This window comes from Meriones unguiculatus, chromosome 17 (genome assembly GCF_030254825.1).
Source record: "Meriones unguiculatus strain TT.TT164.6M chromosome 17, Bangor_MerUng_6.1, whole genome shotgun sequence".
Classification (NCBI taxonomy): Eukaryota; Metazoa; Chordata; class Mammalia; order Rodentia; family Muridae; genus Meriones; species Meriones unguiculatus.
The window spans coordinates 22,362,698-22,377,254 of record NC_083364.1 but is presented as its reverse complement, the minus strand read 5'-3'; the positions used below and the strand labels follow the sequence as shown (position 1 = coordinate 22,377,254).

The 14,557-nt window shown below is 61.8% G+C and overlaps 1 protein-coding gene across 4 annotated transcripts; it reads right to left on the bottom strand.

The window, feature by feature from the left end:
- Nucleotides 1-2,414: 2,414 nt before the first annotated feature.
- Scarf2 (scavenger receptor class F member 2) lies at nt 2,415-14,219 on the bottom strand. 4 transcript variants are annotated; one of them, XM_060370019.1, is made up of 11 exons: nt 14,170-14,219; nt 8,398-8,456; nt 8,201-8,302; nt 7,505-8,024; nt 7,207-7,425; nt 6,945-7,073; nt 6,448-6,551; nt 6,253-6,370; nt 5,958-6,088; nt 4,504-4,656; nt 2,415-3,936 (listed from the first exon to the last, which is right to left on the bottom strand). In XM_060370019.1, the coding sequence occupies exons 1-11, from the start codon at nt 14,187-14,189 to the stop codon at nt 3,083-3,085; spliced, it is 2,409 nt and encodes an 802-aa protein (XP_060226002.1). In that variant the 5' UTR covers nt 14,190-14,219; the 3' UTR covers nt 2,415-3,082. The 4 variants fall into 4 exon arrangements, with proteins under 4 accessions (XP_060226002.1, XP_060226001.1, XP_021509014.2 ...); XM_060370018.1 differs by lacking the exon at nt 14,170-14,219 and adding an exon at nt 12,704-13,037 and having other exon boundaries at nt 5,958-6,064; XM_021653339.2 differs by lacking the exon at nt 14,170-14,219 and adding an exon at nt 12,704-13,036.
- Between the last annotated feature and the right edge of the window lie 338 nt (nt 14,220-14,557).

Sequence of the window (14,557 nt, the reverse complement as noted above, 5' to 3'; positions counted from 1 at the left end):
TGCGAAGAGAGAAGGAAGGAGGACTCCACAATGGGTTAGAATGGGAAAAAAAAACCCACATGGGCTGGGAGGAAGGACTGCAAGGATGGCATAGATGATAAATATATATATAAGCAAGTATTCATGAGATTGTGGATGGAAGGTAACCGGCCAGAAGAGGCTGGTTAAGGAGGATGGCGGCGAATGGGGAATGGAAAATGGATGGCGAGGTTTTTGAAATAGCATAGATGAGATTGTCTAGGTATCTTAAGGCAGTTAGAAAGTCTAACTGATGTCTGTGTTTTACTTGATCATGGTAACGGGTGAAATAATGCTGCCACATTAATTTTTTATAGGGCTAATAATAAATGACATTATATGGCCCGACACCGACTCTACCCACTGCAGCAGCTCACTAGACTGTGTGGCACGGAGTGTCCCCGGCGTGCCCACGCAGTGCCGCGGGGTGCCCGTGTTGGACGGGACGGTCCGTCCGGAGGATGGCGTTCTCTAGCTGCCTCTGCGTGTCCCCGAGCCTCGATGAGCGTGTGTCTCTGTTTCTTTGGATGCAGCCATGTGCAGGGTGCATGCTGCTGTCTGTGGGTTCTGTGTATCTGGGCCACTCCAGTTTGTCAGACATGTGTTTTGCATTGAGTGGGTTGGTATTTCTCTGCATCTAGTGGCAAAGGTCTGTGTGCCCCCAGACAGGCAACCGCTGGTGTGTGCACCGTCTGGCACAGCCTGGCCGCTCCTGAGTGATATGTGCTACATCCTGCTGGAAACCAGACGGAGCCCAGGCCCCTCTACAGTCCCCACATTCCTTTGTGCTCTGTGCTACAAAAAAATATTTGCGTTTTCCACGACTCATAATTTTTCCTCCTCAATCACTACCAGATGTGAGCTCTGTGGTCCCCGTCCCCATGGCAACGGAGGTTCCAGCAGTCGTGGTTCCCTTTTGTGGCGCCTGCCCTGGGACCTGGCACCATTGCAAGCCCGGGGGGAGGGGAAGAGTACTGGGTGGTGAAAGACATTTCAGGGGAACTCTCCCTGGGTGGGGACAGGCGGCAGGACTGACTGATGGGAAGTATTGGTCTTTGCCCTGAGAGGCTCCTGCAGGTCAGGCTTCCTGGACAGTGGGAGGAGAGGCCCCAGGCCAGCACTGAGACATTCTTGGACTGCCTAAATCATACCAGTTCAGACTAGAGAAACGGAGGGCTAGAATGAGGAATTGAGCGAGAGGCCATGTGGCAGGATGGCTTGGTGGGGGAACAGAATGGGCCAGAGCGGGACCTAAGATGCTCCACACTACACTGACTTCCGCCTTGGCCTCTGCCCCTTTCTGGCTGGCACTGAGCCTGACCTCAGCCCCAGAAGCTAGTATGACTTGGTGCCTCAATGGACCAGAGGCCAATCAAACCGTAAGACCATAGCAGGAAGGTGCCTTGCCAGTGGGAAACACCCGGCCGGAAACAACAAGACTGCCAAGCACATGCTGCCCCGTCAGGCCAGCCCATTAGCTTCTCTGGACACTGTCTTCACTCTGGTGACCGAACCTCTGTGTGGGACCAAAGCTGACCTCGAAGTGGTACTTGACCAGAGAACAAGGGTCCTGACAAAGAGAGCCCCTGAGTTGCCAGCATTGGAAATACATGAAGCTAGGAAGATTTTGGCAGAACCAGATTCTGAGCTGGGTGTCAGAAAAAGTGCTGGAGAGTTGGCTCTGCAGCTAAGAGCATTCTTTTACTCTTGCTGAAGACCCACATTGGATTCCCAGCACCCACATGGCTTCATACTTGGAAAGCTGGGCCAGAAGTTCAAGGCCCTACCGGGCTCCAACATGAGGCCCTGTCTCAACAACAACAACAACAACAAAAGATGGCAGCGACCAGAAGGGAGTCTGCTAGAGGCAGGGGGTAGGAGGAACCAAAACAGATGGCTTACGGAAACTAAGATGGTCACTAGGAACCCTGGAGAACAGGTCCAAGGCTCAGAGAGGCCAGTCAGAAGTCTGCCAGGAGAGGTGAGGGTGCTAGGGTGGGATGGGGACAGACCTTGTCTCCAGAGAAGGCTAAGCAGGCTGCCTTCCCTCTTCTTCCCCTACTTGCAGCATGTGGAGATGGGTGGAGAGGTTTTTAGTGAGGACAAGGCACCTATGGAGGCAGACAGCAGCTTCTGCAGTGACAGGCTGCTTGGTGAAGCCTGGCTAGCTGAAGGCTGGGCCCAATATTCCTTTGCCCTCATCTCCGTCTCACCAGAAAAGTTTCTGACCTCTGGACCCTGCTAGCTCAGATCCACCCTTCTTTCCAAGTGACAGCTCAGGACTGCTGGATTTGGCACATAGTTCCTGGAGTCTAGAAACTGCTGCACACAGGTTCCACAAGAGCCGCCCTCCCCCTCCCTCCATCTCAGGCAGGAAGTAATCAGGGCACAGGAAGTGGGGAGAAGCATTTTATTAAGAAAGCTTTGGCCTGGCCCTACTAGGAGCCCTTCCTGGAGGCCCCAGATGGAATGGGAACAGCCCTGCCTGGGGCCTATAAATACATCTAAGGCCAGCAGAGTCGCCCCTGGGGTTCCCACAATTGTGGGGTGATGGGAGGCCATCAATACCAGCTTGACAGCTGAGGGACCGGGACCGGGGTTGGTGTCGGTGGGAAGAGGACAAGCCAAGGTGGGCTGAGCCCCCTGAGGAGCAGAGACCAGCTCTCCTCCACAGACAGGTTCGAGTCAATCAGATAACTCAGGGGCGCAGTCAGTGGAAGCAACCTGACTATCTTCAAGAAAAAGACCTTCCAGCCTGCCACAGGCACCAGGCCCTGGCAAAGGAGAGACAGCCAAGAGGCAGAAGCGCTGCTGGCGTCAGCCAAGGACAAGATAGCCCAGCCAAGCACACCCTTTGGCCAGTAAGAAGTCTGCAGGCTCTCCAAGCTTTGGCAGATTACTAGAAAAGCTCCCCAACACTGCTAGTGGGAGGGAGTAGCCAGCTAAGGGTCTTGTCAGGCCCGAGAACAGATCCGACCAGGCGGCGGCTGCTGGAGCCTGGGCCAATCACCCAGGCTCGGGCCGTCGCTGCGGCGCGCGGGGAACGACGGCGAGCGCCGCGGGCCTACGGAGCTGTAGGCGCCCCGGCCGCCCTGCTCGGCTCCCCCGCCGCCTCCCTGCTCTTCTTCCGAGGAGGTTTCTGGATGGGGGTCTTCTTCCGAGGGGTCTCGGGCGCAGGCGCGCTGGCCGCCGCCTTCTCGGGCTCTGGGATCTCGGGCCCCTCGGACGCGCGGGCCGCCGAGGCGGGGAGCACGGAGCGCTTGGCCTTCTGCGGCGGCGGCGGCTTCTCGCGCGCCCCCTGCGGGCCCTCGGCGCGGCCCAGGGTGCGAGTCTTGTCGCGAAGCTCGGCCGCCAGCATAGATGCCGCCTCGGGCGCGCTGCGCGGGGGGCCGCCCGCGTCCGTGGGCTCCGGGAGCCCAGGGCCGCGGCCGCGCGCTCGGGCCCGGGGCGGCGTGGGGGCAGCCGGGGCGGGGGCCTCCTCCGCCGGGCTGGCGGGCTGCACCGACGTGTTGCTGGGGGTCCGTTTCCTCCCGCTCGGGCTGGGCGCGGCCTTGCGGCCCGCGGGCGGCGGCGACGGGGCGGCGGCCGCGCCGCTGTGTTTGCTGTGGATCCAGGACACCTTGGGCTTCGTAGCGGGGTCGGGTGGCGGCGGTTTCCTGCGCTCGGGAGACGGGGACAGCGACAAGCCCCCAGCCTCACCTCGGGGCCTAGCCGGCCGGGCCTCGCGCCGGGCCACGCGCGCGTACAGCGCCCCGCTGGGCCCCTCCACGCTGGACGCCGAGCGCTCGCTGTCTGAGGATGCAGGGAGGGCCGCTGCCTCCTCCGTGGGTGCCCGGGTGCTCGTGGGCACTGGGGACGCGGCGGGCACCTCCGCGAGAACGGCAGGAGCTTCCGGCTCTCGGCTCTCAGCAGTGGCTTCTAAAAGGGGAGAACGAGCGAGTCACAAGAGTATAGTTGGTGGATCCAACTTCCACGCGGGACCCTCCCACTGTCGGAGGCCCCGGGTGTCCCCGTGTGATCACGTAGGCATGCCTGGTACGTTCAGAGCGCTACCCCAGACTTGGTGGGAATCCCCAGGATGTGGGCTGACTGCTGTGGAATGCGGGATACTTTTGGAGGGCTCCAGCTGTGCCCCTCCCTCGCCACGCCCCAGCCTCGGGGGGGGGTCACAGTCATGAACTTTAAGTGGATTCATGCCCTTTAAGAAGTAAGGTTTCTGATGGTGATGTTTGGGCAGACTTGCCCAAAGTCACCCAGTGGCACCAAAGTAGGGCGGGCCAGTTCCATTGCCCGGTTATATCCGGTCCCAAGTGAGCCCACCCACTCCACGATTCGCCCGGGCAGAACGGAAGCGGGCAGCTTTGCAGCTTGCAGGTCTGCGGCCAATCTGGTGCCCTGCTCCCCATGCCACCTCCACCTCCGGATAACAGGGCCATTTCGCTCTGCCAGGTGGAGGGATGGATGTCCATACAGGGCCACACTCACCCTCATGGGGCACACAGTACACAGGGCCTTCGTCTGTGGTGTCAAAGGATGAGAAGGAAGCCCTGGACGACCATGAGAGAGAGGGCTGCTCCAGCCCTGAGGGGGGTTCCAGGAAACTGCAGTTGAGCGTGTTGTCTAGGTCATGGTGGGCCACTAGGGGAAAGATGAATGAGGAGGATTGCCAGGGTGCTTACCCTCTCCGAGCGCATGCCCTTCACCAATAAAATGTGAATGTCGTGGTCATGGCCAGTCCTACACAAAGCTACAGGGCGGGACATCAGCAGGATCCTCAGTCCCGCTGGATCAGGGCTGTGCTTAGCAAGGAACCCAGAAAAGGGAGGCATGAAGGAGGCTGGTTAGTGGTAGTGCATGCCCGTAACCCCAGCCTGAGAACCGGTCACTGTGAGCTCCATGCTAGTCCAGGCTACCCAGGTTGGTCCAGGACACCCTGGCCTACAGTAGGGACCCTGTCCCCCAAAACAAAACAGGGGCTGGAGAAACGGTACCCTCATGGCAGCTCAGAGCCATCTGCAACTCTAAGTCCAGAGGATCAGACGCCCTCCTTTGACCCCCACGGGCACCAGGCACACAAGTGGTGCGCGCGCGCGCGCGCACACGCACACACACACACACACACACACACACACACACACTAAGGCAGAACGCCCACGCACACAAAATGAGTAAAAGAATTTTAAAACATATTTTAAAAATCAACAAGAGAAAGATGCAAGCCAAATGCTGCCAGCCGGGGAGCTGGAAAGAAAGAGTAGACCAGGTGTTAGGAAACACTGAGACTCTAGCGCACATGGCCAGGAAAGGCCACCACGATCCCCAAACAACTCTGGACTCCCGCCTGGTGGGAGCACTTGGAACTCAAATGTGCAGGGGCAAGACTGCTACTGCGCTCAGGCGCTGTCCTTCACCTCCTCAGAGACTGACGAGTCCCCACCAATCTTCAGAAAGAAGTTGCCTAAAGGGAGGGGGGCCTCTCGCCTGTCACCACATCCAAGTTTCTGGTGGTGACTGCAGGGGAGGGGGCCCAGCCGAAGCTTTCCCAGGAAGAGCTCCAGTAACTGTTGGGAACCAACCAAACTGTTGCGTGTGCTTCACTTTGGGGTTCACGTTCACCCACACATGTCCTACTAGTTCCTCGGCAGCTCTGCATCTCAGCGTAGAGACCCATAGGTCACGTGGCCTGCCAGGCGATCACTCCTGGGTCCCCATGACTCCCACCCCCCCCAACATCTGCCCACACATCTGGGCCTCCTTCCTTCCTCCCCTTACAGCTTCGCCCATGGTAACCTCCCCCCTTCCTTCCTCCAGTCGCACCTTTCCACTCCCACACATTAAAACTCAAAGCTCCCCCCCACTTCCACACCGCGTCCTGTACCCCTTCACGCCGTTTGCTAGAAGCTCCTGCTTCCGCTGAGTTCCAGAGCCCACGTTCTCACCTACGACTTTGGGCAGCTTCTGCCTGCGAAGCGGGATCCGGGGCAGCTTCATGCTGATGCGGCTGAAGCTCCCGCAGAGGCGCTGAGGGGCCTTTTTCCTTCCGAGCCTGAGTTCCCTGCGGGGGCGGGGCCTGAGCGAGGGGGCAGGGCGGGACTGGCGGGGGTTCGGTCTCGGTGGGAACAGAAAGGGGAGAGAGGGAGGGCTGGGCCCTGCCCCTGGGGTGGGGTCTGGGTTCGAGGAGCACACCGGGTCATCTAAACCGGGAGGTGGGCGGGGGCTGGCGTGGGGCCTCACCGGCGCTCCGAGTCCTTGCCTCGGCAGGCGCAGCAGCAGCCGAGCAGAGACAGCAGCAGGCCCAGGAGCAGCGTGAGCAGCGCGCCCGCGCCCATCACACCTTTGCGCTGATTGGTCTCTGTGGGGAGCAGCAGCTCAGCGCAGGATCACGCACCCCACTTCATTTCCCGGGCCCGACGTTCTTCACCCACTCACCCAGGTGGCAGGCACCGGTGACCGGGTCGCACGAGTCCTCGTGACAGCTGCAGGCCTGGGCGCAGTCCACGCCGTGGAGCCCGGCCGGGCAGGTGACGTTACAGCTGCAAAGTTTGGGGGTCAAGGAATGGCGGGGTGGCTCTCCTTTCCCGGTCCGGGCCGCCTCTGCTGGCTGGTCCCGGTGCCCTAGCCATGCCTCTGACCCTCTCCTCTAGAGGCGGAAGGCCACCCCACCTGCGGTGGCGCACTCGGCTTGTAACTACCGTCTAGGAATGCATGTGTATCTGCAGAAGAGGGCTGATTGTTGTTTGAGTGGGAAAAGGAGCTCCCGGCCCAGACCAGTGACCTGCTTGCTCTACGTCCGACCAGGGACCCGCTCGCTCTGCGTCCTATCTGTGTCACACCAGGATGCCACTTGGCTAGACTGCAGTGTGAGGGCTGGCTGGCGCCCCGGGGCCGGGCACCCATTCCCCATCCCTCTGCAGGCCCCCACTCACTGCGGTCCGTGGACACCAGGGCTGCAGAGGCAGCGCCCGGACTGGAAGTCACAGTGGCCGCTGCCGCAGTCCGAGCACACGAACGCGCAGTCCTCACCGTACGTGCCGTTGCTGCACTTAGTCTCGCACCTTGGCATCGAGAGAGGAGGCGTGAGCTGAAACGCAAGCCAGAGGCCACGAGGCCTGTGGAGCCCACAGCGCGCGGGGGGGATTGGGGAGGGCGGGACGCCTGGCCGGGCCCGAGCAGGCGCGGGCTGCTCACCGGTCGCCGATCCAGCCCGCGTTGCAGCGCGTACACTTGCCGGTGACATGGTTGCAGGCGTGCCCGTCGCGGCAGGGTGGGCAGCGGTGGCTACAACCCTCCCCGTAGAAGCCCGTGGCGCAGGGCTGGTCACACTTGGTCCCGTTCCAGCCGGGCTCGCACGTCAGGCAGCGGCCTTCCACCACGGTGCACGGCTGCTGGCCTTTGCACTGGCCACACCTAGGGCAGAGTCGGGAGGCTGGGCCGGATGGAGCTCCGCCCCCCTCCCGCCTGCCCGCCGCCGGGCCCGCCCGCTTACCGGCGGCGGCAGCCCAGGCCGTAGAAGCCCGCGGGGCACGGCTCGCGGCAGTACTTGCCCCGGTAGCCCGGGTCGCAGGCGCACGTGCCGTCCACCGGGTGGCAGCGGCCGCGGAAGCACTGGCAGTAGCGGTCGCAGCGGGCCCCGAACGTGCGCTCGCGGCACTGGCAGCGGCCGCTCTGCTGCTCGCAGGGCGACGAATTGCAGGCGCACTGGTTGTTGCAGCTGCGGCCCCACCAGCCCGCGTGGCACAGGCAGGCGCCGGTCTGCGGGTCGCAGCGCGACGTGGCGCTGCAGTAGCACGCGCTGCCGCACTGCGCGCCCCACCAGCCCGGCTCGCAGCGGCACGCGCCGCTCCGCGGGTGGCACGTGCCGTGCTGGCACTGGCACGCATGCTCGCAGCGCGCGCCCCAGCGGCGCGCGTGACACGTGCACTGGCCCGTCACGTCCTCGCACTGGCCGTGCGGGTGGCAGCTGCACCTCTCCTTGCAGTCGGGGCCCCAGAACTGGCGCGGGCACTCTGCACGAACCGGGTGGGGTCGTTAGCCTGACCCCCGCGACCCCTCGGCTCCGCCACAGCCATCGCCCCGAGGCCAACCCGCTCCAACCCGTACCCTACCCCCCCGCTCCGCGCTTGGTCCCTCTAGTTCCCCACCAAGCTGGCCACTGCCCAACCCCGCCTCGCCCCAGGCTCACTAGTGTCGCAGTTGGCGCCGAAGTAGCCGTGTCGGCAGCGGCACTCGCCCGGCCTCACGCACACCTCATTCTCTGAGCACGTGGAATTGCCTTCACACACCGCTGCGGACGAGAGACGGGCCGAGCTGCGGCGCATGCTCTTTCCAACCCCTCCCCCCCAACCCCACCCGCCCGGGACCCCCGTGTGGCCCGCTCACCGATGCCACACTCATCCCCGAGCTGCCTCCAGCCGGCGCAGCACGTAAGCACCTGGGAACTTCAAGCAGAGGAGGGACGTCTGAGCCTGACGCCCTTCCCCGGCGTCATGCTGTCCTGCCTTAGGGAGGCAGACGACACCCAAGCCTGAAGCCTGCCAGACAGGGGTAGGCTGAGAGAGTCACACATCGCTGCCACCGGAAGTGCATGCCAAAGGAACGAGCGCCGGAGAGCCCACCTTCGAGAACTGTCATCTACAGGGACTCCTCTATCCCCTTGGCCACCAGGTTAAGAAGCAGGGGCGCAGAGGAACTCGGGCCTGATGCGTGTTGGGGATCTAAATGTGACACAGGCTGGGATGGCGCCGCTGCCTGACGGTCCCAAGAAGCACCTGTATACACACGTGGGGCTAAAACCCGGGGTGGAGGAGCATTGGAGAGGGATGGGTGGCGCCAAGTGTAGACCCTGCCTCCAGAAGTTCTCGGGGCAGGCACCCAGGGACCTCGCTGTAGGCGAGGGAAGCCACACAGGGGAGTCTCCCGGGGCGTCCAGAAAGCAGACTGAGGCCCAGGGCCATACAAAGGCAGGGAGGTTGGAGTATCTACTTGTATGTTGACATTTTCCTCGTGTTTATTTAACCGTAAAAAGTACGAGACACATCAGTTTTTCCGGGGACTCTGTGAGGATGGAACCCTAAGCCACACTCCAGAGGCCGAATCTCTGCAGTATTGGGGTGGAAAGTCTAAAGGTGTGAAGACCCTGTCAACGTGAAGGCAGGGAGGGTGCCTGGGACTTGAGCTGGGTGTGCCCGTGGCTGAGGTAAAAGAGGCTGAAAAGGAAAGCTGGAGCGTCCTAGAGTGTCACAAGGAGCAGAAGTTCACCTCAGCCCTACAAGCATGGAGCACCCCAGTGACGTTTTAGGAGGAGGGTGGGCGTGCTGCTTCTCACGTGTGTGAACTCAGAACCCAGAAGGCTCCAGCCCAGTTCAGGGTAACGACCATGCTGTGGCTGGGATCCCGCTGCCTCCAAACATCCCCTTACCAGCCAAGGGGTTTGGCTGCCCCTCATATCAAAGTTGGGACCTAGGGGACAGGGCCCATAAAACTTTAAACTAGGAGAGCAGGCTTTGAGTATTTTCTACAACTGGAAAGCACAGAACAATGAAACCAGCCTGGTTTTGCTGCCCCCCCCCACCTTGCCCCAGGGATGCCAAGGACCTCTTCTCAGAGAGACCCAAGTCCAACCACCCAGTTCCTCTCACAATGCTTTCACACGTGTTTCCCTTGCCAGGTGGCCTGCTGGGAGCCCCAGAAACACTGGCTCCTGTCCTCCCTGGCGGGCCTAGTACACGGGTCTGTGGTTGGGCGCAATCAATGGTGCTCAGTAGGTGGGGTCAGCACAGATTGGAAGGCAGACTGTGCAGTGGACAGCAACCTGCATCTTAGCTCTTCCTCCTGTCAAGTCCATGGGTCCCACTTCTTTAAACAAACATTTTATGCCCCTCTCTGTGTGTCACACAACACACACACAACACACACAGAGGTGGAGAAGGTGGACACAAGCCACTTTGAGCAAGTGGCGGCTGAGGACAAGCTGTGGAAGTCAGTTCTCCCCTTCCACCAGGAGGGGCTTTGGCAACTGAACTCAGTTCCTCAAGCTCTGTGGCAAGTTGTGTTACCCACTGAGTGCGCTAAGCAGCCTCGGGTCGCACTCCTTAGGTAGCGAACAAGGTTAAGTTCCTTGCCTGCACAGGGCAGTCTGCAGTCATGGAAGCAAGCTGCAGGATGGATGCCGTTGAGAAGAGCTGGCGGCTATGAGCAAGCCCATTGGGTTCACCGAACAAGCCCTGCAAGGGCCGCCCACCGCCCACCCACACCGTTCACCCACGGTGATCAGGCTGGCCTGGTGAACCCATTCAAGATCTTACAGAACGAATGCTACCTTTCGAGTGCTACCTTTCGGAATCAGGCTCCAGAAGCCACAGGATGATGCCTGGGGGCCACTGCCACTGCTGGGTGGCAACCAGCTCATTTTCCCATCTTAGAGCCCGCTCATGAGATCTACGTCTGTCCTGTCTACCCCTGGTCACTCCCAACCAAGGAGGCTTCTGTGCCTACCCCCTCCTCTGGGCCCCACGTGTCTCATGCTCCTCTTGCCCCTGGGACACGGTTCTTCTCTGTCCGATCCATGTTGGTCTCTCCAGGGAACCCTCCCAGGGGTCCCCTCCCCAGATAAGGAGCAATGCCATGGGTCTGTCAGTGTGGTCTGCTTCCTCAATCCCAGACTTGCTAATGCAACTGCCCACTGGAAGGCATCAGAACCCAGAGAGCTCAGGAGTGTCCAAAACAACAAAACAACAACAAAACACTTCCGTCTCAGGTTGCCCTTGCCCTTCCTCGCTAGAGGGCTGAGACCATGTTCACACTAGAGCCACTGAGAAACAGACGCGCTTTCTCTTCCAGGTTCTATCAAAGCTGGGCGCCAGCCTCCTTTCACCTCCTACCCTCCAGTCTCAAAGCTCATCTGTACCTGGTTAGGTGTCTGCAGCCTCATTCTCGGAGGAGCAAGCCTACCTCACGTGGCCCTGGCCATCTCCAATCACCTGCAGGGGTTCCAAGGTGTCTTCTAGAAGGGGAGGGGGCGTAGGGTGAGCTGTGCCCCAGATACCCACACTACGGCCTGGGTTCATCATGCTGAAGGAAACTGTACTCCCAACTCCATTACCGCTTGGTACTGCCCTCTGCTGCAACGTCCTCGCACTACCAGGCTCCGGGCACAGTAGGTGCAGGGCTGAACTGCCACCTCTCTCTCCTGGGCCTCATGCATTGCAACCAGAAGGGTGGCCCAGACCCCGGGAGGGCACCCACAGACCGTTCTTCCCACAAACGCTCCACGCAGAGTTACAGCACCCACTGCCATCTCCACCACCAAGAGCCGAGGTCTCCCCTCACCCCGGCCCCCGCGACCCTATTTTACAGAGATGGAGACAGACCAGAAAAATCCAAGTGTTTAAAAAATTCAGCTCCAGACAGCAGGGGCGGCCTGCAGCCGGGGTACGAAGACGAGCGCATCGGGGCTGTGCCAGGAGCAGCCCAGCTCCCTCGAGGTCGGCCGGCGGGAAGAGTGGAGGCCAAGGGCTTCCCCACGCCAGCTCGCCCCAGCTAGACCCACCGCCCAAGCGCGTTCCTCGGCTAGCCCGTCCGGGGAGAAAAAAGGCCTGGTGCGGGCTGAGCGCCCTCCCCAGGCACCGCCCCGCCAGCCTCGGCCGCTGCATTCCTGGGGCCGGGGAGGCCCGGGACCAGGCGGCCGCGCCGGCGATGCGAAGCAGATGGCTAGGCGGGCGGGCCCCCCGCCTCCCAGGCGGGGCTCGCGGCCCGGAGTGGTCTGTGTCGTCTCCACTCGACTTCGGAAGCCGCCGCGCTGCCAGCTAGCAGCCCCTCGTCTGCTTTGACCCTCCAAAACACTCCCGGGGCCCCCCTTCCTGGAGTCCCGGAACGGCTTCCCCGGCACCCGAAGAGGCGCCCCACCGCGGGTCCCTGGCCTCCTTGCAGGGATGCCCTGACTGCGCGGTGGCGTCGGCCAGTCCCTCAACTTCTGAGCCTGTTTGGCGTCGCTCTTCGCCCTCCGCGCAAGCTCCGGTTCCACCGCCTCCTGGCTGGGCCTGTCCCACACCGGCCTCCCCAGCAAGGACCCCTCAGAGCCTCACCTCCGCCCGCCCAGTGTCCACCCCGAGGAGACGGCCGGAGTTCTCAACGTCCTCCCATCCCGTGTCCATCATTGTCCTCAGGACCGGTTTCTGGTCCACGGGAGCACACGCTTCTCTGTGCTCACTCCCACCACCACCCTCCTCCCACCCGGTGCCTGCTCTACCAAGACCAATCTGTCCTTCCAGGGCTTTCCCAGCGCCCAGCTCGCCCGAGGGCCGCTCCCTCGCCGTCCTGACCCCCCACCCCAGGCGCAAGCCCCCTGCTCGAGCCTCTGCAAGCGCAGTCCCCTGCCTTGGAAAGCCCTTTCTTGGCTTCGGGAGCAGCTCTTTTCTGGTCTTTCCTGGCATTTTGGACACCGCACGGTACCCCTTCTAGGCGACCACCGCGCTCCGTTATCCCCTCAGGTGACTTATGGTCCAGCCGGCCCTAGGGTGCACCCGGGGGGGGGGGTGCTCGGCCTGGAACCGAGCCCAAGACGCGAGGGAGGACGCAGGGACTCGCGCGGCCAGTTTAGGAAGGTCCTGGATAGCCCGGACTGGAACGGGGCGCCGCTACCCCCAGCCCGCTCCGCGCCCACGCTTCGGACAGGCCCAGCTCCTACCCGGGCGCGCGGCACACGTTGCGGCCTCGTGGGTTCAACTCCTGGGGCGCCGCGAGACCGGGCAGCAGCCAGAGCAGCAGCCAGAGCAGCAGCAGCAGCGGCGGCCCTCGGGCTCCCTGGCGCTGCGCCTGCCCGGCCCCCCGGGACCCTGCGCCCTCCATGAGGCGCGGGGCAGGCGCGGGTGGGCGCGGGTGCGGCCGCGGCGAGGGCGGCCGGAAGCGGAGTGCGAGGCCGGGCGGGGGGCGGCAGGAGGGGCGCCGGGCCGGGCAGGAAATTCCACATCGGCTCCCTGAGCCCGGGCCAGCGCGGCCGGCCAGGCGGCAGCGCCCGCCCCGCGCGCCAGACCCCACCCTCCGGCCGCGCCTCCGCCCCTCCGCTCGGCCCCCGCCCCCACCTGGCCACGCACGAACTCGGGGGGCCAACTCGGCGGAGGCCGGCGGGGCGCCGCGGGAGGAAGGAGCTGCGGAAGCCCGCCAAGGAGTCTTGCTCCGCGTCTTTCCTCCCCTTCGTCAGTCCCGGAGCCGCCAGGCCTGCGAGGAAACGGGACCCTGCAAAGGCCCTGGGTCACACACTGGCCTTGAGCTCGGGCCAGGACCCACACCGTTGTCCTGTGGTGTGCCTTCAGCATCTGCTGCGTGTAAGAGGCGACTGAGCGAGATGTAGGCAGAGACCTGTAGGAATGGGCCGAGGGAAAGGAGGTCTCCGAGGAAAGAGACGGGCGAGGTGGGAGCAGGAGGAACCAGTCAAGGTCTCTGATGTAATGTGGAGGGGACACTGGAGATGGAAACGGAAACCCAGAAGCTCAGCTGAGCGGTAGAAAGGCACTGGGTGCCCAGGGATCAGTTCAGCTCCAGAAGGCTGTTGCCTCCCAAGAGGGAAAGGTCCAGAGGGTGGAGTCGAAGCTGGAGAAGGGAGACCCCTACCCCAGGGCATAGGGCCACAGGGAAGCTCCTAAGTCGGTTCACTTTTGTTTCCTGTGCACCTCACTCCCTAAACAGCTGCCAAAGTGAGTTTTGTCAGGTTAGGGGAACAAGAAAAGCTTTCTTCACCAGGCGCTTCTGCTGACCTTAGGATGACGTCAGCAAGCCTGTCAGAAGAGCTGCAGAATCAGTGAGAGTCCTAGTACCAACTTGGCCATGACTAAAGATATCCTTCCCCTAAGTCTCCACATAAGCTTAGTGGTAAGAGCCCTAGGTAAGATGGAGGCTTAGGGTAGCCGCTCGCCATTAGCCCTTTGCTGTTCTCAGTAAAGCATTTCTTTCCTCACTGCCTTGAATCACTGGTTTCACACAGGCATAGCAGAACACAGTACTTACGGTTACCACAGGTCAGGGAGGAGGGGGTTAGGGCTCTATAGGTCCTGAAAAGCCAAAGCAGGAGAGCTCCAGAGGCAAACTGTGCCCTAGACCCTGAACAAGTCCACATACCCCTGCTGGCAGCCAGTCCCACCAAGGAGTCTGTCTTACTTGAGGGAAAAGTTAGACATCTTGGGTGGCAAAGCAGAAGGCACCTTGAATATGAGGGCAGATGGTGTAGAAGGAGAGCCTGAAGGACTCAGCTGGAACCAGAGCAGCGCCCAGGCCATTGGCAGGAGGGGAGGGTGGGGCCTCAGGCCCCTTCTCAGCCCTCAGCCTGGTTAAGCTGGCAATGCAGCGGAGAGGTGGGGTGGGGAAAAGGAAAACTCTTCCTATGTGGTGACAAATGCAAACACTTCTCTAAAACAAGTTAATAAGCCAACCACTTCTGGGAAGCCCGAGAACAGCCCCGACTTTAGGAGTGCTCTCCAGCCCCAGGGGTTCCTGTCTTTCCAGTGTCCGCCCAGGCTTTATAGGTCCTGACCTTGCTGGCCCTGAG